The sequence below is a fragment of the Dermacentor andersoni genome, chromosome 6, assembly GCF_023375885.2.
Source record: "Dermacentor andersoni chromosome 6, qqDerAnde1_hic_scaffold, whole genome shotgun sequence".
NCBI classification, from domain to species: Eukaryota; Metazoa; Arthropoda; class Arachnida; order Ixodida; family Ixodidae; genus Dermacentor; species Dermacentor andersoni.
The window spans coordinates 181,216,106-181,239,106 of record NC_092819.1 but is presented as its reverse complement, the minus strand read 5'-3'; the positions used below and the strand labels follow the sequence as shown (position 1 = coordinate 181,239,106).

The window sequence follows — 23,001 nt, the reverse complement described above, 5'->3', positions numbered from 1 at the left end:
AACCGCCTTACATTTGCCATAGATCTTACTTGAGAGAGCACAGAAAACTGCTGTGTTCCGGTTTTTAGTTTTCAGCAGATACACTGAAGTCCCAATAATTCCAACTCCCACATCCCACAATTCGCACTTGTGGATAACTCAAACTGCATGTTGGGCCCCGTAGCGATGGGAGACACTTAACTGGAAAACTCTGGATATTCAAGTGCACAAAGGCGCAAGGTGGTTACTTAAGCAAACTCAATTGTTTCAGCCTACCACTAATGCAGAAACATGCATGCAGTTACCATGTATTGGTGGGCACCGACTGACGCCAGTACAGCAGCAGAACTGCAACAGCGTTCACGTTTGACTAGATTCCAGCTTTGCACGCTGCAGCCATTCTTTCAATAATTCAAACAGCACACTACGTGTCGAAAAATGCTTTTAAACAAATGTGTCTTCAACGATTACCAAATTAATTTACAAGTGTGCTTTTCTCCTGTAAATGCGGAAGATATGGAGCACTAATTTGGCATTCACACCGTCAGTGACTGGGTGCACTTGCTGCAGTAGTGGATCCTCTTATCTGCATTGCCGTCGCATGCTTTAGAAACGGCTATCAACATGGTCAAACGTGGCACCCAATCAGGCTTCCAGCACAAGCGCTTTTGCGCATAGCAGTCTCAATCGACACAAACATTCCCATGCATTTTGCTCCTTCATTTGCATTTCCACATTGAACATGCCAATTTTTACAGCTTAAGCCTTTGAGGGTAGATTTTTTCGCCACATGCGACCACCCAGGGTCGATTTTTTTATTACAGATTCCAGTTCTTCTTAGGGACTTATTTCGAAAAAAATTGACCGTAATTTTTCTAAGGTGACCGCAAAGTGAAAAAAAAAAAAAAAAATTTACGTTGGGATACATGTACTCTTTATTGATGATAACAATAAAGAAGTAAATGAACTTATAAGAATCAAAAATTTGATGCATTGTTATACACATAGTTCAAGGCTTTGAAAACGCGCACATGAGAATATTTTGCAAGACAGAAATGTTCTTGCTCTTACGCTAATATGTACATCCATAGTGTTATCGAAATTCTTAGGTGCGCACACTCAAGAAAACTGTGTGGTTGTGTGCCTGTCAAAAAAGCAAAACGTGTGACAAACTTCTGCTAATCTTCATCTTATCACCAACCAGAGGCAATTAGTTTTTGCGAGTGTCAAAAAAAAAAAAAAAGAATGCAACAGAAACACATGCACAGTGGCATCCTTCCTTATGCGCGCGCACCCCTGTGAGCACTAAACGAGCGAGAAACAAGCGGTCGCCCTTTGAGCGATTAGTAAAGAGATAGTCATCAGTTTGGTAGCGCAAGAAGCCCAAACCGCCCGCGGAACGAAGCCCAAACCACCACCCGCCCCCGCGTGCACCAATGCATGAGCGGTAGTATATTGACCCGCGGGGGCAAATGCGCTAAAACAAGCCATGCAACGAAAACCGAGAGAGGGAGGTGTGCGAAAAAAAATTCCCTGTATTCCCACATAGTGGCAGCACATGACAAAAGAAAAAGGAAATTGGCGCCCTTTTTAAATGTACAGACGGCATCGTAAATATACGGCATCGACCATTCTTGGACTTGTTCGCGGCGCCGTATATTTACGTCATTGACCCTCAAAGGGTCAATGACGATGCGTCAAGGCTACCACATGGCCAAAATACTTGTGCAAGGCCTCTACCCATTTGGCTTACCGGCCTTACTGGCAAGAACGATCACGTGCCTACAGTTACGGGATGCGCATTGAATGAATTAGTAATGGATATGCAACCGATAGGTCCTCAAGAAAACACAAACATGCTTTCGAGGGTATGCCAATAGAAAACCAGCATTCACCAAGTATCGTGCCTAAGAGTGCCCCATGGTGCCACTGAATGGGCTGGCTAGAAAACTCGCAGGACAGGGCTACTGCGCCTCGTTCAAGCAAACAAACGGCCGCGACGTGGCTGCGGCCGCTCCATTTGATGTGCGTTGTCTTCTATGAACTGTGCAGAACGTTGAGCAGTGCCCAAGACAGCAGATTGGGAGCTTGCATACAGTTGCAGTCTGGCATAGCGGGTGTGCAGTAATGCCACATATTTTGCTTTACAGCTCAAGCAGTGTCATGTTCGAGGAGTGTGCGCCGTCGAATTGAAGCAAGTTCTCTGCTGCAATGTATGTTTACGGTGGGGAAAAACAACAGTGTGTGGTGGCAAACACCAGTTCATAGGTTGCAGCGAACTTCCACTCGCAAGTTAACCCTTTGAAGGTTTTTGCCGTACATGTACGGCGGAGGTTTTCTGTCCCGCAAGGTCTTTGCCATACGGGTACGGTTTCAACCCTCCGTTTGAAATTTTGCGCCATAATGACGATGCATGCTTACTGGGAGGTGCTGCCACCTCTTAGGGAGATAAACAGAACTGAGTTCTAGCTTCAACGCGTTGCGCAGACTGCAGCAATACCCCTTTTGCAGTTTCAGTTTCACCACGTGATCGCAACGGAGGCGCACGAAGCATCATTTTTCTCTTTGTCGACACTCTCTTGCAGGGCGGTGGAAGTTGATTTCTATCTTGATTGGCGCTGCTCTTAGCTTGTTTATCACCGCCGCTTGGGAGGTATTCTCATTCTCAGCAGCAACGCCCTTTCGCGGTTTCGGTTCCGCCGCATCATCGCAACGAAGGCGCACGAAACGTGATTTTTCTCTTTGTCGGCACGCTCTCGCAGGGGCGGTGGAAGTTGATTTCTATCTTGATTGGCGCTGCTCTTAGCTTGTTTATCACCATCGCTCACGAGGTATTCTCGCTGTCTGCGGCAACATGCTTATGTGAGAGGATGCCTCAGACCTCTGCCCAAGGCAGCCGCATGCAGAGACGATGTCATGTGTGCGCCAACACAACTCGTTGCTCCAAGAGGAGAACAGACACGCATTTAAGGTGTGCAGACTGCGATAAGGCGCTGTGAGTAGACCCGTGTTTCAAGGAGTACGACACTCTGAAATACTATTGAACATTTTGCAGTTCTCAGTGATGCCGACACCAAAATACTGTTCCTATTTTTTTTTTTAGTATTCATTGCCGACTTTATACATTTTGTACATTCAAGATCTGCAATAAAGTAATTTGACCACCTGGGAAAGTTTTTTACAAAATAATTCAACCCTCGAAAGGTTAAACAAGCTTATGATCATACGGTGTGAAAGCACATGTAATTGTATGCTCAGCTCGAGCACACAAAGCTCAGCTAAAGATGCACTGTGCACATTATGTTGCCCCTTTCATATAAAATTAGTTTCTCAGCATAACTGAGGATGCATTTGGCATAGTGGCAGCTATTATATGAGCACAACACTTTTATGTAATTGGTAGTTACAGCTTTCGTACTCTGTTAGGTTCCAGTTGATAAGTTGTTCCTTTTCGTGCGCCTTTCATTGCAATGTTTTGAAAAGTATCTGCCTCCTAGAAGCACATCACGTAATCGGTAGCTACAGCTTTCGTAGGTGAGACATGTCATTTCGGCTATTTTTTGCAATGTCTCTTTCGTGGTGCGTTGACTCAGGTGAATGCAGTTTCTTTTTGTGCACTTTTCTTTGTGGTGTTTTGAACCTTATCAGCAAACGTAATGCACATTCCACTTTCTTCAAAGCTGACAAGAAAGCATGAATTGTCCAGAACAACCTGCACCTGTATCGACGATGCCGACTCGCAGTTGTCAACACACCAGCTGCAAGCGTGGGGTCAGCTGTCGTATAAGCCTGATACTTCAAAAAGGGAGCCCATTGAGGAAATTTCTGGGGCTAAGCATAATAGGTGACCTTGCTGTGTGTTGAATAGATGCAGCGCAGCTAATACTTTGCCCCCACGTTTTTTTCCAGTAGCCTCTTACTAATATAGAGCTGTGTACCTGACAGTGTGTTATGGAAGTGTAAATCTGAGCAAGATTTTACAAAACTTAATCTGATGTGTGCTTGCTTGTGTGCTTCTGAAATGAAGACCAGCTTTATGTTAAAAAATGATTTATCCTGTTTTACAGAGCACCAGCCTACTGCACTCGTCTGACTGAGGCGTGCTGACCAGTCAAGTTCAAACTATCCGTTGAAGGCCGATTTTAAGATCAATAAAACAAAAGCTTCGACCAGCAACTTAAGCCAGTTGGTACATGGTTAAATATACTAACAGCGCAAGTGACAGGGTGAACATACCTCCTGTTCCATCCTGTCCCTTGCTGTTACTCTTTTTTAACTGTGTATCTGACATCACGCTCGATCGTGGTCTCGCAAGTGTGATCATATTGGCAGCGAGCTCTGCCCAAGGCAGTCGCATGCAGAGACGATGTCATGTGTGCGCCAACACAACTCGTTGCTCCAAGAGGAGAACAGACACGCATTTAAGGTGTGCAGACTGCGATAAGGCGCTGTGAGTAGACCAGTGTTTCAAGGAGTACGACACTCTGAAATACTATTGAACATTTTGCAGTTCTCAGTGATGCCGACACCAAAATACTGTTCCTATTTTTTTTTTTTAGTATTCATTGCCGACTTTATACATTTTGTACATTCAAGATCTGCAATAAAGTAATTTGACCACCTGGGAAAGTTTTTTACAAAATAATTCAACCCTCGAAAGGTTAAACAAGCTTATGATCATACGGTGTGAAAGCACATGTAATTGTATGCTCAGCTCGAGCACACAAAGCTCAGCTAAAGATGCACTGTGCACATTATGTTGCCCCTTTCATATAAAATTAGTTTCTCAGCATAACTGAGGATGCATTTGGCATAGTGGCAGCTATTATATGAGCACAACACTTTTATGTAATTGGTAGTTACAGCTTTCGTACTCTGTTAGGTTCCAGTTGATAAGTTGTTCCTTTTCGTGCGCCTTTCATTGCAATGTTTTGAAAAGTATCTGCCTCCTAGAAGCACATCACGTAATCGGTAGCTACAGCTTTCGTAGGTGAGACATGTCATTTCGGCTATTTTTTGCAATGTCTCTTTCGTGGTGCGTTGACTCAGGTGAATGCAGTTTCTTTTTGTGCACTTTTCTTTGTGGTGTTTTGAACCTTATCAGCAAACGTAATGCACATTTCGCTTTCTTCAAAGCTGACAAGAAAGCATGAATTGTCCAGAACAACCTGCACCTGTATCGACGATGCCGACTCGCAGTTGTCAACACACCAGCTGCAAGCGTGGGGTCAGCTGTCGTCTAAGCCTGATACTTCAAAAAGGGAGCCCATTGAGGAAATTTCTGGGGCTAAGCATAATAGGTGACCTTGCTGTGTGTTGAATAGATGCAGCGCAGCTAATACTTTGCCCCCACGTTTTTTTCCAGTAGCCTCTTACTAATATAGAGCTGTGTACCTGACAGTGTGTTATGGAAGTGTAAATCTGAGCAAGATTTTACAAAACTTAATCTGATGTGTGCTTGCTTGTGTGCTTCTGAAATGAAGACCAGCTTTATGTTAAAAAATGATTTATCCTGTTTTACAGAGCACCAGCCTACTGCACTCGTCTGACTGAGGCGTGCTGACCAGTCAAGTTCAAACTATCCGTTGAAGGCCGATTTTAAGATCAATAAAACAAAAGCTTCGACCAGCAACTTAAGCCAGTTGGTACATGGTTAAATATACTAACAGCGCAAGTGACAGGGTGAACATACCTCCTGTTCCATCCTGTCCCTTGCTGTTACTCTTTTTTAACTGTGTATCTGACATCACGCTCGATCGTGGTCTCGCAAGTGTGATCATATTGGCAGCGAGCTCTGCCCAAGGCAGTCGCATGCAGAGACGATGTCATGTGTGCGCCAACACAACTCGTTGCTCCAAGAGGAGAACAGACACGCATTTAAGGTGTGCAGACTGCGATAAGGCGCTGTGAGTAGACCAGTGTTTCAAGGAGTACGACACTCTGAAATACTATTGAACATTTTGCAGTTCTCAGTGATGCCGACACCAAAATACTGTTCCTATTTTTTTTTTTTAGTATTCATTGCCGACTTTATACATTTTGTACATTCAAGATCTGCAATAAAGTAATTTGACCACCTGGGAAAGTTTTTTACAAAATAATTCAACCCTCGAAAGGTTAAACAAGCTTATGATCATACGGTGTGAAAGCACATGTAATTGTATGCTCAGCTCGAGCACACAAAGCTCAGCTAAAGATGCACTGTGCACATTATGTTGCCCCTTTCATATAAAATTAGTTTCTCAGCATAACTGAGGATGCATTTGGCATAGTGGCAGCTATTATATGAGCACAACACTTTTATGTAATTGGTAGTTACAGCTTTCGTACTCTGTTAGGTTCCAGTTGATAAGTTGTTCCTTTTCGTGCGCCTTTCATTGCAATGTTTTGAAAAGTATCTGCCTCCTAGAAGCACATCACGTAATCGGTAGCTACAGCTTTCGTAGGTGAGACATGTCATTTCGGCTATTTTTTGCAATGTCTCTTTCGTGGTGCGTTGACTCAGGTGAATGCAGTTTCTTTTTGTGCACTTTTCTTTGTGGTGTTTTGAACCTTATCAGCAAACGTAATGCACATTTCGCTTTCTTCAAAGCTGACAAGAAAGCATGAATTGTCCAGAACAACCTGCACCTGTATCGACGATGCCGACTCGCAGTTGTCAACACACCAGCTGCAAGCGTGGGGTCAGCTGTCGTCTAAGCCTGATACTTCAAAAAGGGAGCCCATTGAGGAAATTTCTGGGGCTAAGCATAATAGGTGACCTTGCTGTGTGTTGAATAGATGCAGCGCAGCTAATACTTTGCCCCCACGTTTTTTTCCAGTAGCCTCTTACTAATATAGAGCTGTGTACCTGACAGTGTGTTATGGAAGTGTAAATCTGAGCAAGATTTTACAAAACTTAATCTGATGTGTGCTTGCTTGTGTGCTTCTGAAATGAAGACCAGCTTTATGTTAAAAAATGATTTATCCTGTTTTACAGAGCACCAGCCTACTGCACTCGTCTGACTGAGGCGTGCTGACCAGTCAAGTTCAAACTATCCGTTGAAGGCCGATTTTAAGATCAATAAAACAAAAGCTTCGACCAGCAACTTAAGCCAGTTGGTACATGGTTAAATATACTAACAGCGCAAGTGACAGGGTGAACATACCTCCTGTTCCATCCTGTCCCTTGCTGTTACTCTTTTTTAACTGTGTATCTGACATCACGCTCGATCGTGGTCTCGCAAGTGTGATCATATTGGCAGCGAGCTCTGCCCAAGGCAGTCGCATGCAGAGACGATGTCATGTGTGCGCCAACACAACTCGTTGCTCCAAGAGGAGAACAGACACGCATTTAAGGTGTGCAGACTGCGATAAGGCGCTGTGAGTAGACCAGTGTTTCAAGGAGTACGACACTCTGAAATACTATTGAACATTTTGCAGTTCTCAGTGATGCCGACACCAAAATACTGTTCCTATTTTTTTTTTTTAGTATTCATTGCCGACTTTATACATTTTGTACATTCAAGATCTGCAATAAAGTAATTTGACCACCTGGGAAAGTTTTTTACAAAATAATTCAACCCTCGAAAGGTTAAACAAGCTTATGATCATACGGTGTGAAAGCACATGTAATTGTATGCTCAGCTCGAGCACACAAAGCTCAGCTAAAGATGCACTGTGCACATTATGTTGCCCCTTTCATATAAAATTAGTTTCTCAGCATAACTGAGGATGCATTTGGCATAGTGGCAGCTATTATATGAGCACAACACTTTTATGTAATTGGTAGTTACAGCTTTCGTACTCTGTTAGGTTCCAGTTGATAAGTTGTTCCTTTTCGTGCGCCTTTCATTGCAATGTTTTGAAAAGTATCTGCCTCCTAGAAGCACATCACGTAATCGGTAGCTACAGCTTTCGTAGGTGAGACATGTCATTTCGGCTATTTTTTGCAATGTCTCTTTCGTGGTGCGTTGACTCAGGTGAATGCAGTTTCTTTTTGTGCACTTTTCTTTGTGGTGTTTTGAACCTTATCAGCAAACGTAATGCACATTTCGCTTTCTTCAAAGCTGACAAGAAAGCATGAATTGTCCAGAACAACCTGCACCTGTATCGACGATGCCGACTCGCAGTTGTCAACACACCAGCTGCAAGCGTGGGGTCAGCTGTCGTCTAAGCCTGATACTTCAAAAAGGGAGCCCATTGAGGAAATTTCTGGGGCTAAGCATAATAGGTGACCTTGCTGTGTGTTGAATAGATGCAGCGCAGCTAATACTTTGCCCCCACGTTTTTTTCCAGTAGCCTCTTACTAATATAGAGCTGTGTACCTGACAGTGTGTTATGGAAGTGTAAATCTGAGCAAGATTTTACAAAACTTAATCTGATGTGTGCTTGCTTGTGTGCTTCTGAAATGAAGACCAGCTTTATGTTAAAAAATGATTTATCCTGTTTTACAGAGCACCAGCCTACTGCACTCGTCTGACTGAGGCGTGCTGACCAGTCAAGTTCAAACTATCCGTTGAAGGCCGATTTTAAGATCAATAAAACAAAAGCTTCGACCAGCAACTTAAGCCAGTTGGTACATGGTTAAATATACTAACAGCGCAAGTGACAGGGTGAACATACCTCCTGTTCCATCCTGTCCCTTGCTGTTACTCTTTTTTAACTGTGTATCTGACATCACGCTCGATCGTGGTCTCGCAAGTGTGATCATATTGGCAGCGAGCTTCACGCGACAGCTTATCCCTAGCCAATCCACCACCCATACAGCTTAGGCTTCCAAGCCTAACTAGTGCCATTTCGTTGGGAGCCTGTCGACAAAAATGTGGTTCTTTGCCAGTTGACAAGGGAGAAACTTTATTTCCACCATGTTTAAGGCATTGCATGCATGGTTCATGCTAAAACAATGTTTCAGTTATTGCCACTATCAGGGGCAGACTGCCTAATGTCAGTTTGGAGCAATTTTTGGAGCAAGTAAACTTGCATATCGAAGCAGACAGAATTTCATTTTGTAGCAGCTTGGAGCAAATTAAATTTTATTTTGGAGAAATTTAGAACAGATAAAGTTTCATTTTGAAGCAGTTTGGAACTGGCCAATCTGAATTTTGATGGAATTAATGTTTATTCACCAATATCTTATCTTTCTCGGGTGAGTGCTTTTTCAGCAGCTAACAAGGGTTAAACATCGTCGCTCAGCACAGGACATGCCTGCATGTACCGTAAGTTTCTCGAATGCTAGCAATTGTTCTATCCCTTGTATGTTGCCACCGAACCTTGTATAATCTGATTGCATGCGCGACGCGAATTGTGTAGTATTTTCTGGAAGACGCATGGGTACCAGCGATTATGCAGGAACCTTCGATGACTCATGTATGAAAGCTGACATGCTTGCCCCGCAGATGAGACTTTAGCCGATTGCTGACGGTGTTTACTGCTAATTGTTGTGCTTTGCGTGTGGCCTCTTTTTCTGGGCACAGGTTCGCCCAATAAAAGTATTTCACCATTCAGTTTTGCTGCTGTGTTCTTGACTGTCCTTAACACGTGACAATATGGAATATTGCAGTGCACTTCGAAACCGTGATGGAACACAGAATAAACCAACACAAGCACCGTACTTCAACGGTGTATACTGTGTATACTGTGTATCTGTGTATACATTTTGTTTGTGTTACTCAATAAAGACTTCTTGATTCTTGATTCTTGAACGGTCTTAAGCAACATCTTAAGCTGAATTTCAAAGCAGATTACCCCTATACAGAAACTGTCTAGTGCTTACAAATTTTGGTAATAGTATCTGCAGATCTTTAATTAATGGCAGCAATCACAAAAAACATGCATTCTGCAATATCAAGCTTGAAATTTCAAAAAGTAGCCCATTCTTTCGTAAATACATTCTTTCTTTAATGTCTCAAGAGTGTGCGTGAAAGGCATGGAAATGCATTTCACCAACACACCGTATGGAGACGCCAGAGCTACGAACCACTGTGGTCTATATTGAGAGCCATTTCTACATATTAGAAATAGTTCTGCCTTGCCGCAAGACATCAGAACATGGTGTGGAGTGGATCGAGTGGTGGTATGGCACATGCTTTTGTGTAATGCCAAAAACGGTTACAGTAGAACCTCGTTAAACCATACCAGCTTAAACAGTACTTTCGTTTTAAAGTAGCACACTGAAATCTCGATATAACGAGCTTCAGGGGACTGTGGCAAATTGTTCATTATAGTGAAAGCCCCAAAAGTAAGCATTCCGCCCATCAACCCATCAGTTCATAAGTTATCACGTGAGCTATACAGAAGACGTCGCTGTGAGCTCTCGGCATGCACTGTTGATATTTTCCAAAGGTTATGCCGCCATGCACCACCAAAGGACCCCATAATAAGAGTGACAAAAAGGGAGCTCCATGTCAGCTCGAAAACGCAATGTTTCTTGCTTTTTGTTTGTTTTTCACATTTCTTGCCGTGGACACCGCAAGTATCTCGCTGGAGGCAGACGCCTGAACTACGTCAGAGAAAGCACCCATGAACAACACTGTTGGGAAAGTGAAAAGTGCGGCCGTGTGGCATCCCCATGGCTATGGAGGTTACATTTCACCACATGGCTGCAGAGTGGCTGCAGAAAGAAGCGCGACAGAAAGACACGTGCCTCCGTTGCTAGGTGACACTTTTCCAAACGGAGCATGTGCTCCTAAAGCCTGATGTGTCGTCTCCTCCACTTGCCCGCATTTTTTTTTTTCTGGGGCGCCGTCTCAGGTTTTCCGAACCCATGCGCTGTGACGTCCGCTCTCTGCGCCTTGTCGTCTGCTAGCCTACTGTTTTGCTACCGTAAAGAATCCCCAGATTTCGGATTATGTTTGTAGTACAGAGGCATTGTTAACATCACAGGGAAACTGAATAACGATCATTATTCTGAAAAGTTCGGCATTCTGAAGTTCGTGTACTAAAATATTTTTACATTAGAATTATAAGAAGTCATCAGGGGATTTCTGAATAGCTCGTTAATGTGGTGTTCGTAGTAATGAGGTTTCACTGCAAAGACAAATCCCCAACTCAGCGGCCACTGAACATAATGCATTTTGTATCAGCATAAACTGTGCCCGCTTATCGCGTACGTATCGGTTAACACGTAGTGTTTACACTTTTCATCGCGCAATCACGGCGGTGTGTCGTCCCCATCGGGTGGCCCAGCAGAACAACAAGCCTCAGAGATCAGAACGGCCTCCAAGCGCCCCATGCACTTGAAGCCGCATCAACATCATTTCGGCGCCGTGCTGGAGAGCGTTGTGCAATCATGCAAGTTAGGACTCGCGTCATGCCAAAGCTCCGATAAAAAACACCGGGTGCTGAGCACAGAAGAAAAATGGGACATAATTCGTGCTATCGAATGTGGCACGAAGTGGGTGCTGGCACGTGACAGGGATCTACTACTGACTACGGAGTGTGGTAGTTGGAATGCGAAGCAGTTCAGCAGCGCTGCTGCGACCGCGAAAAGATATTGACTACAAGGTTCAGCTTGCATAGAAGACAGAGCGGAACTCTGTCTTCTATGCAAGCTGTTATATACGTAGTACCCCAAGGCAGCATATTGGGGCCGCTTTTGTTTATTATATTTATTAATGATATTGTAAATGTTGACCCTTCAGCTCAATACATAATCTATGCTGATGATACAAGTCTTTTCCTGTCAGGAACAAATATACATGATTTCGTGAATCTAGCTAACTTGACATTAGAAAAAATATGCAGCTGGACACTTAGATATTCTTTACAAATTCACTGCTCAAGAACTAAAGCTGTCCTTTTTCGCCCTAAATCCCCACTTTATGAGCTTACTCATTCTTATAATCTCATGTTGAATAATAATAAAATTGAATTTTCTTCTACAGCAAAATCTAGGTGTAATTTTTCACGAATATATGAAATGGGATCACCATACGGAACTTCTACAAAACAAACTTTGCAAGGTCTCGGGCGTACTGAGAAAATGTCAGCGTGTATTGCCAGTTCCTCAAATGCTTTCGATGTTTAAGGCACTTGTTTCATCACATCTGCGTTATTGTAACTTCATTTGGGGTAGCGGAACACAGCAATGCATAAATAATCTTGTTATCCTACAAAAAAAAAAAAAAAGGCCCTACGTTCTGGTGCAAACCTACCATTTAATGCACATACTTCAGAACTATTCGTTAAATACAATGTAATTAAATGAAACATGCTATATGAATACACCCTTCCTTTCCTTTAGATCTGATACTGTAAAAACTAGCCGTTATATACACAGTGTAGCTAACTTGCAACTAAATCCTTCTTCGCACCTAACAGACACTTGGGACAATGGTATGTGCCACCGCCACGCACTAACTATGGCTTTCAAACATTTAAGTTATTGCTTGCTGAAGACATTAAACAATTAAAAAAAAAAAGTTTCTTTGGACCGATGGTTGCCGCATCAAGGCGAGGGAAACTGAAGTTAGCCGAGTGTGTGTCATTGGAAGCGCAAGGGACTAAAATTTGCTAATTGGGACTAACCATGCTTCACTTGGCTTAATAATGGGCTGTTTCATCGGAAATAAAACCAGTAGTGTCAGTTAAAAAGCCGGAACTGACGTTTTTTCATCAAAATGTTCGATCACTTCCAAATAAAATAGACGACTTGACCTTGCTAATCGACACTTTCGGAGTACCGTTTACAGCAATAATGTTAACTGAAACTTGGTTGCCGCCCACATGGCACATGTTTCAGCCTCCTGGCTATCAACCGTTTTTCCGAAGTCGTCAGGTTAAGCGTGGGGGCGGCGTCGCGCTTTTGCACAGGGACGATATTGTGGCTAAGCCCGTAGATGAATTCACTGCTATAACTTCCAACTACGAGGTGTTAACAATGCAGAGTTATAGCAATATGTTTTCCCGTTGTGTACAGACCCCCATCAGGCGACGCAACCCGATTTCTAGTGTTTCTTGAAAAACTTTTCAGTTATACATTAGAAGAGAAGATCAATCTGATCTTAGGCGGTGATGTCAATATAAACATGTTTTTGTCTTCCCCGCTACAAAAAGATTTTCAATCTCTTATTACTACCTATGGTTCTTCAAACACAATATCTAGTGCAACGCGTGTGACTATTGAAGGTGCATCCCTATTAGATGTATTCATTTCAAACATTAATATTGATTCATTAGAGGCCGAAGCTGTGTACACTGATATCAGTGATCATTTGGGTATTACATTACTAGTAAATAGAACTCACTGCATTGCTAGTAAAACTAAAAAACCAGTCTTTATTCAATGCATTACTTCATCAAATCTTGAAGCATTTCACCAGGCTATTACTCAAGTAGCTTGGAATAGCGTTTATCGAGCAGAAGATGGTGACACGGCGTATATGCTTTTATGAGCACTTTCAAAACTGTTTACCATGAACACTTCCCCATGAAAAAAATGACACGGCCATCCAAAGCACGAAAACCTTGGCTAACACCCGAGCTTCTTGGTATGGTTAAACACAAACATGCCATGCATGCTCAATTTGTGAAATCTAGAGATCCTGCCCTGCTCAGAGAGTTTAAGAAATACAGAAATAATCTCACAAATCAGCTTAGGGCTGCTAGGGATGCTTATTACGTGGGAATATTTAGTGACCCAGCCAATCAAGAAAGTGATGTTCTCTGGCGCAAATTGAATTCTTTGCTAAAGCCCAATTCAATTTCAGCTATTCCAGATGTTTTGTGTCATAACGGGCAGAAACTTTCCGGAAATGCTATACCAAACACGTTTAACGAAATCTTCACATTAAAACCACAGTTAAATGACGTTGATGGCCTCAACAACTATACTCAGTTCCTGCCTGTAAACGCGTTTAGTAACACTATTTCTTGCCCCAACTTGCCCCTCAGAAGTCTTTTTTTGAATCGGTGATATACATAACAGCCAGTCCCTGGACGCCGATGGCATCCAGATTCACTTCATAAAGCACAAACTATGGCTTTCAAACATTTAAGTTATTGCTTGCTGAAGACATTAAACAATAAAAAAAATAGGAAGTTTTGTGCTTGATATTATATGCCCTGTTCTTACCCATATTTATAACTTAATATTAACTACAGGCATATTTCCAAAACAAATGCAGACTTCACACATTGTTCCAGTCTTCAAGCATGGTGATAAGGGGGCACTAAACAACTATCGACCCATTTCAAAAATTCCAGTGCTTTCGAAAGGTATTGAGAAATTAATGCATATCAGATTGCTATCATTTTTTAATCACCACAATTTGTTGAAAGACTTTCAACATGGGTTTAGCAAGCATCGCTCTACCGAAACAGCCCTCTTGACTCAAAAAGAAATAATTATAGATGCATTCAGTCGCAATCAAATGGCATTAGGCATATACGTCGATTTTTCCAAGGCATTTGACTTAATTGATCATACCATCCTTCTTAGTAAATTAGAAAACTATGGTGTGCATGGAACAGCGCATGCGCTTTTAGAATCCTATCTTTCAAACAGGACACAATTTGTAGATACAAACAATGATACATCTGCAAGGAAGCCGGTCGTTGTTGGTGTGCCACAGGGAAGCATTCTAGGGCCACTCCTATTTTTTATTTACATAAATGATATTGTACACTGCACAGACAACGCAACATTCGTCTCATATGCTGATGACACGACAGTTTTTATTACAGGGAACTTCGAAACAGAGATAGAAGCTATGGCTAACAAAACGCTGTCTAACCTAGATGCCTGGGCCACGGTGAATTCTTTAAAAATAAACCCTTCAGAAACACAAGTTATGATGTACACGCCTAAAGGAAAAAATGCTGACAAAGAAGTTGAATTTATTTTTGGGCTCTCAGCAGTTACAGTTGCTGGATTCTGTTAAAACCCTTGGAATACATTTTTTAAAGCACCTTGCATGGAATGTACATGTCGAAAACCTCCATTCAAAGATGTCGTCTGCCATTGATGTCCTTGCACGTACGCGATGTATTCTTCCTACAAAGGTGAAGATTATGATCTACAATGCGTTGGTGTCCTCTATGTTGCAGTACTGCAGCATAGTGTGGTGTACTACTGGCGTAACAAATTTGCGCAAGCTGTATTTGCTGCAGAAAAAAGCCATACGACAGTGCTGCTGTACATTATGCTTCTACAAAACTTCTTTTTACAAAGTATGAAATTCTTCCAATGTTCTGTTTATATAATTATAGGCTGATGCTGCGTTATAAAGCTTTCGTTAGGTAGGGTACCAATACCATAATTAATCTTGCTAAGTTAAAAGCAGACACAAGTGTTCATTCTACCAGGCACAATGAAATGTGGACTGTACCCACCCCTAGAACTTCTTATGATGAACTATCTTTGTCCTATAAGCTACTGTCCTATAAGCTTCCCTTCTGAACCTATTAAACCATGAAGATTTTGATCCTTCGTGTAATCAAAATTCTCTCATTAAGCGTTTCGCCCAGTCCATTTATTTTCAGGAATAGTACATCCTTTCGAATTCTTTTCCCTCTACTTGTCGATCACTGTTTCTTATGTTCATGCCATTTCAAGTCTATGCAATTGGTTTATATTGTTCTTGCGCTTTGTTACAAAACTTCTTTTGTTGCTCAATGTTATGTAATATTCGTTGATTTATTTGAACTCGTTGAGCACGACTGACCGTCATCCTGCTGTTTTGCCAACTGTAAAGGGGTCGGGACCTCGTCAAGCTGCTCAAGCTTTTAGTCCCGTACTCCTCCTATTTCAAGGAAATAAAGCTGATTGATTGATTTCAAGATTACGAATGAAACCGTTCGCACACTCTAACACTTCTGTTTCAAGCATGCCGTGTTAAAAATGTTTATAGTTAAATATCACTTTTTGTAAAATATGTTTTCTGTGGATGTCGTGTGTTTTCTCATTTGACACCGACGTTGAAATGTATTTTTCTTTTACTGCCATGCTGCCTTAGTGAACTGGGTACGTGGGGCTAGTCAAGCTGTTCTTAATGCAGCTTTTCTTCCCTCGTCACACCTAACCACTTACGTGAATCTCCATGTATGTGGTAAATAAACGAACTTGATTTTAGAGGTTGGCAGGTATATGGTTATTTTGTATTGCAACAAGGAAAAAAATACAACTGACAAGGCATAATATATTATATAATGCTCCTTTAGCGTTGCACATCTTTATAGAAAATAACTTATATTTTGCATGTGCCACTTTGTCTCATGTTTCCATTATGAGTACTACTGAAGTACTACCAGGCTTAGTTCCCCCCAAAATTACGATGCATTCTTAAAAAGTTGTTTTATCACTCTGGGTTTGTGTTAGAGGCTATGTGGAAGAGAGCACAAGCCCGTGGCAGAATCCATGTGTCATGAGCACACAGCTAGAGATTGATGGCGAATTTATGGTTTATTGGCAAGGATGGGGTACCACCATACTTAACGAGACTCGTTTTTGAATACCCCTATATCTTTAGGTTTTTGCCATAGAGAAATGTGAACGCCCGCAAATAGTAGTTGCAAAATGCTAAAAGCAGTTGAAGTAAATTGCATTCTATAACAATTATTTTATGAATGGCAGTAACTATGGACTATGCTCTGCAGTGGTCTCATCTCAAGCATGAGCTTCGGTTCTGTAGCCTTGCTTGCATAAGCACAAGAATGTTGTCCACAAGTAGTATGTGTGCGCCTGAACAAATGTGTTCCGGTTCAGAACTACAGAATGTTGAGCCAGTTGACAGGGATTCGGAATGAAAGAAGGTAAGTCACGCAGACATGGACACCTTTCATTATGTACTGCATTTCTTGTTATCAAGAAACTGCTGTAAATAAATTTACATAACCATCCAATCTTACTTACTGTACCGTAATGTTACAGTACTGGCACACACGGAAGACATGAGGAGCTACTGTCTCGATTACGACGAAAAATAGTTAGTCGATACTACCCTTCTTGGAGAATTTCGGAAAGTATAAACACAAATAAAATCGAAATTTTAACTTTCTTTCCTTGGAAACAATAGAAAGCTGTCAATAATTACTATTTACATTGGCAAAAATGACAGGTCACAGTTCCTGCAAAATGTTTCCCCCTCATTCAGACATTCTTAGCTGCTGTCCTTCTTCAGGTGGGGAGAGCACAGCCACCCATCCCGCACACCGGCAGAAGCGCCGTGCAAGATGTGGCGATGCCACGAGGACCAAGGCTGAGCGCATGGTGTTTGTCGAGGGCCAGGAGGAGTGTACGGAGAGAGAGAGAACACATATCTAGCTACACTTGAAGGGGCTGACAACCAGTCCTTATGCTACCAATTGTTTGTTCTTGTTAGTCTTTAGTTTACTTTGGGAATTCCAGAAACAAATCCGGCATCAGCAACCAGAGGAAACAACTGAATGGGACTCCAAATCAGCCCTCGAAGTGGCACTGCAGTGGGGTTCTTTAAGGTTGCACCAAATGCTTGGCACAAGAGCGCATTTGCACTGCAGCCCCATTTAAATGTGGCCATACGGTCTGGATTGGAAGCCACAACCTCCTCATGCTTAGCAGAGCAACAACACTGGAGACACTGAGCCACCACGGTGGGTAAAAATGCGATACGAGTCAGTGGCACAAACCTTGAGGGAGATGGTCTTGAGCTCTGCCAACAGGTAGAGGTCCATGAAGTACTCCTGGCAGAAGAGGCAGGCCCCTTTCCGCCGTCCATCGATTGTGGATGCCTGCAGGAGAGTTTTGATGGGCACATCATTAGCCAAGCTGGCCACAAGCTCACTTCAAGTCCACAGTAGGATGACAGACCACACCAGTGATCTCCCATTGTCCCCATCTTGGATCAACCAACCCCATCCTATTCTTGCAAACTTCTATCACATCCCATCAATACGCACTCTGTCGTGAACTGCATTTCCCTTTCCTTTGCACACATCCCGAAATTCTAACAGGCAACCCATCATCTGCTTCATGTGTTACGTGACCCACAAGAAAGCATTCCATGGTAATCAGTCCATGGAGAAAAAAAAGACCAACTTAAATCCTTGAATTACACGTGACATATTTCGAATTAAACGATGAATTAAATGGTTATTACGCAATACAACTGAATCTTAAAAGAGAAGTATTGTCCAGCCTGCCGAACAGCTGACGGCAGAAAACTCTAGGTACCAATTTGTCAACATGAAAATGCATAACTACCTATTCAGCAACTCAAAGAAATTTGGTTGCATTTATCTGACAAGGACCATGCGACAAAACTACGACATGAAAGTTGCTGACGGATGCTTCAGCTGTGGTGTCGTGTTCCAATGATTACCTCACTTCCGTGTTTTTACGCAGCAGTTCTACTGCAGCTGCATTTGAGTGCTCCAGTTTGGGTGTACCCAACATTTCCATCGGTAGGCAGGGAATCTTCGAAGCACCACTCAGCTTAAGACACGAAAAACGGCATACGGCATACCAAATGTATTCTGATTCAGAGCACCATTCAGTGAATCTAAACATCTTTATATTTACCGGCAGTATAGAGAAAGGTGAAATTCCATATGACCGAAAAACCGCCAACGTTGTACCGGTCCACAAGTCGGGTGACAAATTCAGCATAAAGCATTACAGACATATTTCATTATTGTGTACTTACAGCAAACTACAGGGGCACTGTTTTCAAACACCTATGTTTTCACTTGGAAGCGAACAACTTCTTCCAATCTGGCCAACACAACTTTCGCCGAGGCTTATCGGCAGTAACACAATTCCTACCATCATTGGCTTTGCGGCCGCTCTTGATAAAGGCGGTGAAGTACACATTAATTTTCTTAATTTTGAGAAAGCTCTCGACAAAATATTGCATTCCAAGCTTACGTTAAAGTCACGAAACCTTTTAAAGAACAATAAGATCACGCGGTGGCTGAGCATTACCTTTTCGACAGAACCTAATATGTTCAGACAGCCGAATCAAAATAGACCCTTCTACCAGTTTTGTCAGTAGTCCCACAGGGCGAAGTTTTAAGGCCTTTTTCCGATTTATTGAAATTATTTATCACTGGACTCTCCCAGGAAAAGCCTCTTTTTCGCAGATGACTGCGTTCTGTACATGGGCGTAAAATCCGAGAAAGACCAGGATATTCTCAACAGTCATTTGGCAGTTGTCGCTGACAGGTGTTCCACTTGGGATATGCATCTTAATGTTGCTAAATGCACCTGATGACTGACACAAAAGCAACAGCCATTACATCACAAATACATCATCAATAACAGTCCAATTGCATCAGCCAGTGATCTCAAGTACTTAGGCGTCCACATCAGTTCAAACTTAAGTTGGAGCGTTCATGTGGACCACACAGTGCAGGCTGCATTAAAAAAATGTTGGCTGCTGGAGCACCGGCTGAAGTGTGCCACCAGTAAAACTAAATTAGTAGCCTACACAAGCATCACATGACCGGTGCTTGAACATGCCAATGCTGTGTGGGAACCACATAAGAATAGCACTTGACACACTCAAGGCAAACATGAGAAAAGATTACTAATACCCCAAACAAGGACCAACCTTTACCTATTCTTTCTTTCCACATATAATATCAGAATAGAATTATTTGCCACGTGAGGTGACACAAATGACGTGACCTGCATCCTTTTTATCAGCCGCCTCTAATATTGTGTAGTAAGGTTCCTTGTTTATCGTTCAATACGAAATTCGAAGAAAATGTGGAGAATAGAGGGAGGAAGAAAAAAGCAGATATTTTTGTTTACCCACTTCTGTTTGTACCCGACACGTGCAATGACTTAGTGCCTTATTTAGTTTTTGTATAGAGAATATCATCGGCGCCTGTATTGCTTCTTTGCTCTGACCATCTTTGTTACCTTAGTATTTGTTATCGTGTTTCTCCCTATACCACTCCTGCTTTGGCTGCAAGAAGGCTGCTGGCAGTATTAAATAAATAAATACAATATCAGTTTTAAAAGGGCTTTTAGAAGGCCTAGTTGATGCATATATGACGTGACTTACGAACTGAAAAAAAGAACACAGGCATAAGAAAATGGTAGACACGGGACAAGCACTTGTCCCGCATCTACAATTTCCTTTCGTCCCATGACTTTTTCTGTGCCGTGTTTTTTCTTTCGTGCTCTTACATTATGAGTTACAATATCACCCCACTTTCTAATCTTAATTTTTAAAATTCAGTTTTTTTTTTCATGCTTGCCATGAGCGCTCATGTTTTATAGGATACGTGTGGACCTTGTTAAATCGTTCAACTTAACAGGCAGCACACAAGCAGCAAACTTGGAGCAGGAAGCGACAAGCCATCAAGGCCTCTATGCACAAAGACTGGAGTGGCTGCTCTCGACTTGGCTTGCGTCAGTGGCCGAGCTTAATAAAAAAGCAGGTACCCTCTGCATACAGTGTCTTGTGTTGCCTTACGGGAGCAGCATGGGTACCACCGCAACTTTTTTTGTGTGCTTATTTTTTATGCTATCTTGGCACACCCATCTTTCAACCTCTGAACCTTTTTTGACCACAGAACTCACTTTTTGTGAAACTGATGCAACTTTTGTAAAATTGTAGAACAAGCCCTAATTTGAGGAATTTTTGAAAGATTTGGGAGAGTTGGCAGCTACCAGTTCTTGGTCTGCAACAGATACTGCCGATTTCCTGTTTTGACATTATGCCTATTACTTTGAGACAAAGCTCAAGCATCGAATCATGGCAAGCATCAGAAGCAGGATTACTCTTGATCATTCAATACACTGTACAAGTATACCAACCCCCACGGAATGACTACAGTATTTATTCAAATATAGGTCGACCTTTATTTTCTTTTTTGAGAATGTTACCCAAAATAAGCTATCGACCTGCATTTGTGAACAACAAATTTTAATCTACATGCAAAAATAGTACAGAGCTAACGGAGTTCCTGAGTCATGCCCGTCATGAAACCAGTCATGAAATTATCCAAACTGGCTTTAAGAAAGGCTGCATACTCAATGCACTCTTCAGCACAGAGGACGTGGGTGAAACATGGCAAAATTTATGCTCGGAAGAGGGAGTGTGACCCAATTGTATGTATAATGGGTCCTTCTGATTTGACAGAGCCTGGCCTGATCGCTTTTTTCTTTAAATTCTTTTTCTGCTTCTGTCTGCTGTAATTTTGTCTTTTTCATGGCTGTGTGAACAATTTCGCGATTTTCCTTCTCTCTCTAATATCTTTTCAAAAGTTCGCAGAAGAACTTACACTGTTTTTTATGTAAATGCGTTCAGTACTCACAAGCACTGGAATGAATTTTGTTTCCAAGTTGGTGCTGTGCATGATAAAGCTGATGTTTTTGCATTAATTGAAATAAATATTGAGCAAGAGCATATTGGTCTGTTTTCCATCCAAGGTTATCACAATAATTCTTTATGCACAAAGGTTGCCGTGGTGGTGGAATTGTTTTCATCAAACATTACTGGATTTCGAGTCCTCCGAGTATAACCTTTACAAACACTGAATCGCTAGCACTCCATATTCACACACAATATTTTGTAACGACTTTGCTCATCACCAAAGCGTCAAAAAGTTTGTGGACGAGTTGCATCTACTTTTTCATCTGGTCAAGTATGCATGATAGGCGACATTAACGTTGAATTGCTGAAGAAAAAAAAACGGCACATTGTAGCTAATACTTGAACACGCTTGTTGACATTGGAATAGAAGCCATTATCAACCTTCCAACACATGTCGAAGTTTTGGGCACATGTGCCGAGTCTTCATGTCTAGATCACATAAGTGTCCGCACCGAGAATGACCAGGTCTTTCCGTTTATCGTTGAGCAAAGCCTGTTCGATCACTTCTTTGTGGCCTTTTTATCGTCACAGCATATTACCGACCAAAAACTGATATCAGAAATAGAGGTTGTTGATAACAGAAGCCTTGACTTGTCGCTACAGCATTACGATTGGCGATCTTTCCTTGAGGAAGTTCCTGCGAGTAAACTGTGTCCATCTTTTACTGCTGTCTACGCACACATAGTGCACTCATGTAAAAGGGTGGTTGTCATAGAACAACGAAAACTGGGTTGCCCATGGATAAATGTATATGTTTTGTACGTCATAGCAGAAAAAGAATCAGCTTGGGCATGTTATCGTCGTTCCTGTAAAAATAAGTTTCTCTGTGGAGCTTATAAGAAGGCTCACAATAAAATTACTGCGTGCTTAGAGGTCGAAGATGAAAACACTTCCACAATAAATTTTCTGAGTCTAGGAATAATCCACCTAAGGCTTTGTCTATAAACGAATTAAGGGGTCATCACCATAAAGGTGTGTATGAAACCACTGCTAAATATTTTGGATCTCCATCTATTCTTCTAGCAGACAAATTTCATCATTTTTTTCATCTGCTGCAACAAACTTGTCTGGTAATATGACGAGTGGCTGAGTCTGCCTTTCTGCAAGAGTGCACTGACATTCGTTATATCCAATTCAACTTCAAACAGTAACAAAAAATCAAGGGGTTTTATGTGCCAAAGCCATGATCTGATCATGAGGCACTCCATCGAAATGCGGCCACCATGGCCGGGATTCGATCCCACGGCCTCGTGCTTAGCAGCCCAACACCATTCAAAGTCCAAGTCAGTGAGTGGGATTAGATCGTGTCTGTGGACGTTCTTCACAGAAACTGAGGCCCTGAAGAGTGTTCTGTTAGCAATCGTAAACAACATTATAGCAACATAAATCATGCCACCTGGCCTCAAAGAAACTCTTGTGGCTTCCCTTTTCAAAAGCAGGATTGGTTAATTCTGTCACAAACTCTAGACCTATTTCAATACTTTCGTGCATTGCTCCGATACTTGAAAGTGTATTTTTCATGTAATACAAAGCTTCATTAATGCACATAGCCACCTATCACCCAACCAATATGGATTTACCTCCAGGCACGGCACTAGGTCTGCGTTAGATGAAACTTGTTTGCTTAATAATGCTCTCGAAAACAATGCATAAGCTTGCACAGTAATTTTAGACGTATCAAAGGCTTTTGATTCCGTAAACCATGATGTTCTAATTTGTAAACCTCATAGCTATGGCT

The 23,001-nt window shown here is 42.0% G+C and overlaps 1 protein-coding gene across 1 annotated transcript in view; it reads right to left on the bottom strand.

Moving 5' to 3' along the window:
* The window catches only part of Clic (chloride intracellular channel protein 5), a 101,387-nt gene that overhangs the window by 44,236 nt on the left and 34,150 nt on the right, over nucleotides 1–23,001 (bottom strand). Inside the window, exon 2 of the mRNA XM_072288899.1 lies at nucleotides 17,566–17,667. Coding sequence (XP_072145000.1) covers nucleotides 17,566–17,667 — 102 coding nt within the window. The remainder of the gene's footprint in view (nucleotides 1–17,565; nucleotides 17,668–23,001) is intronic.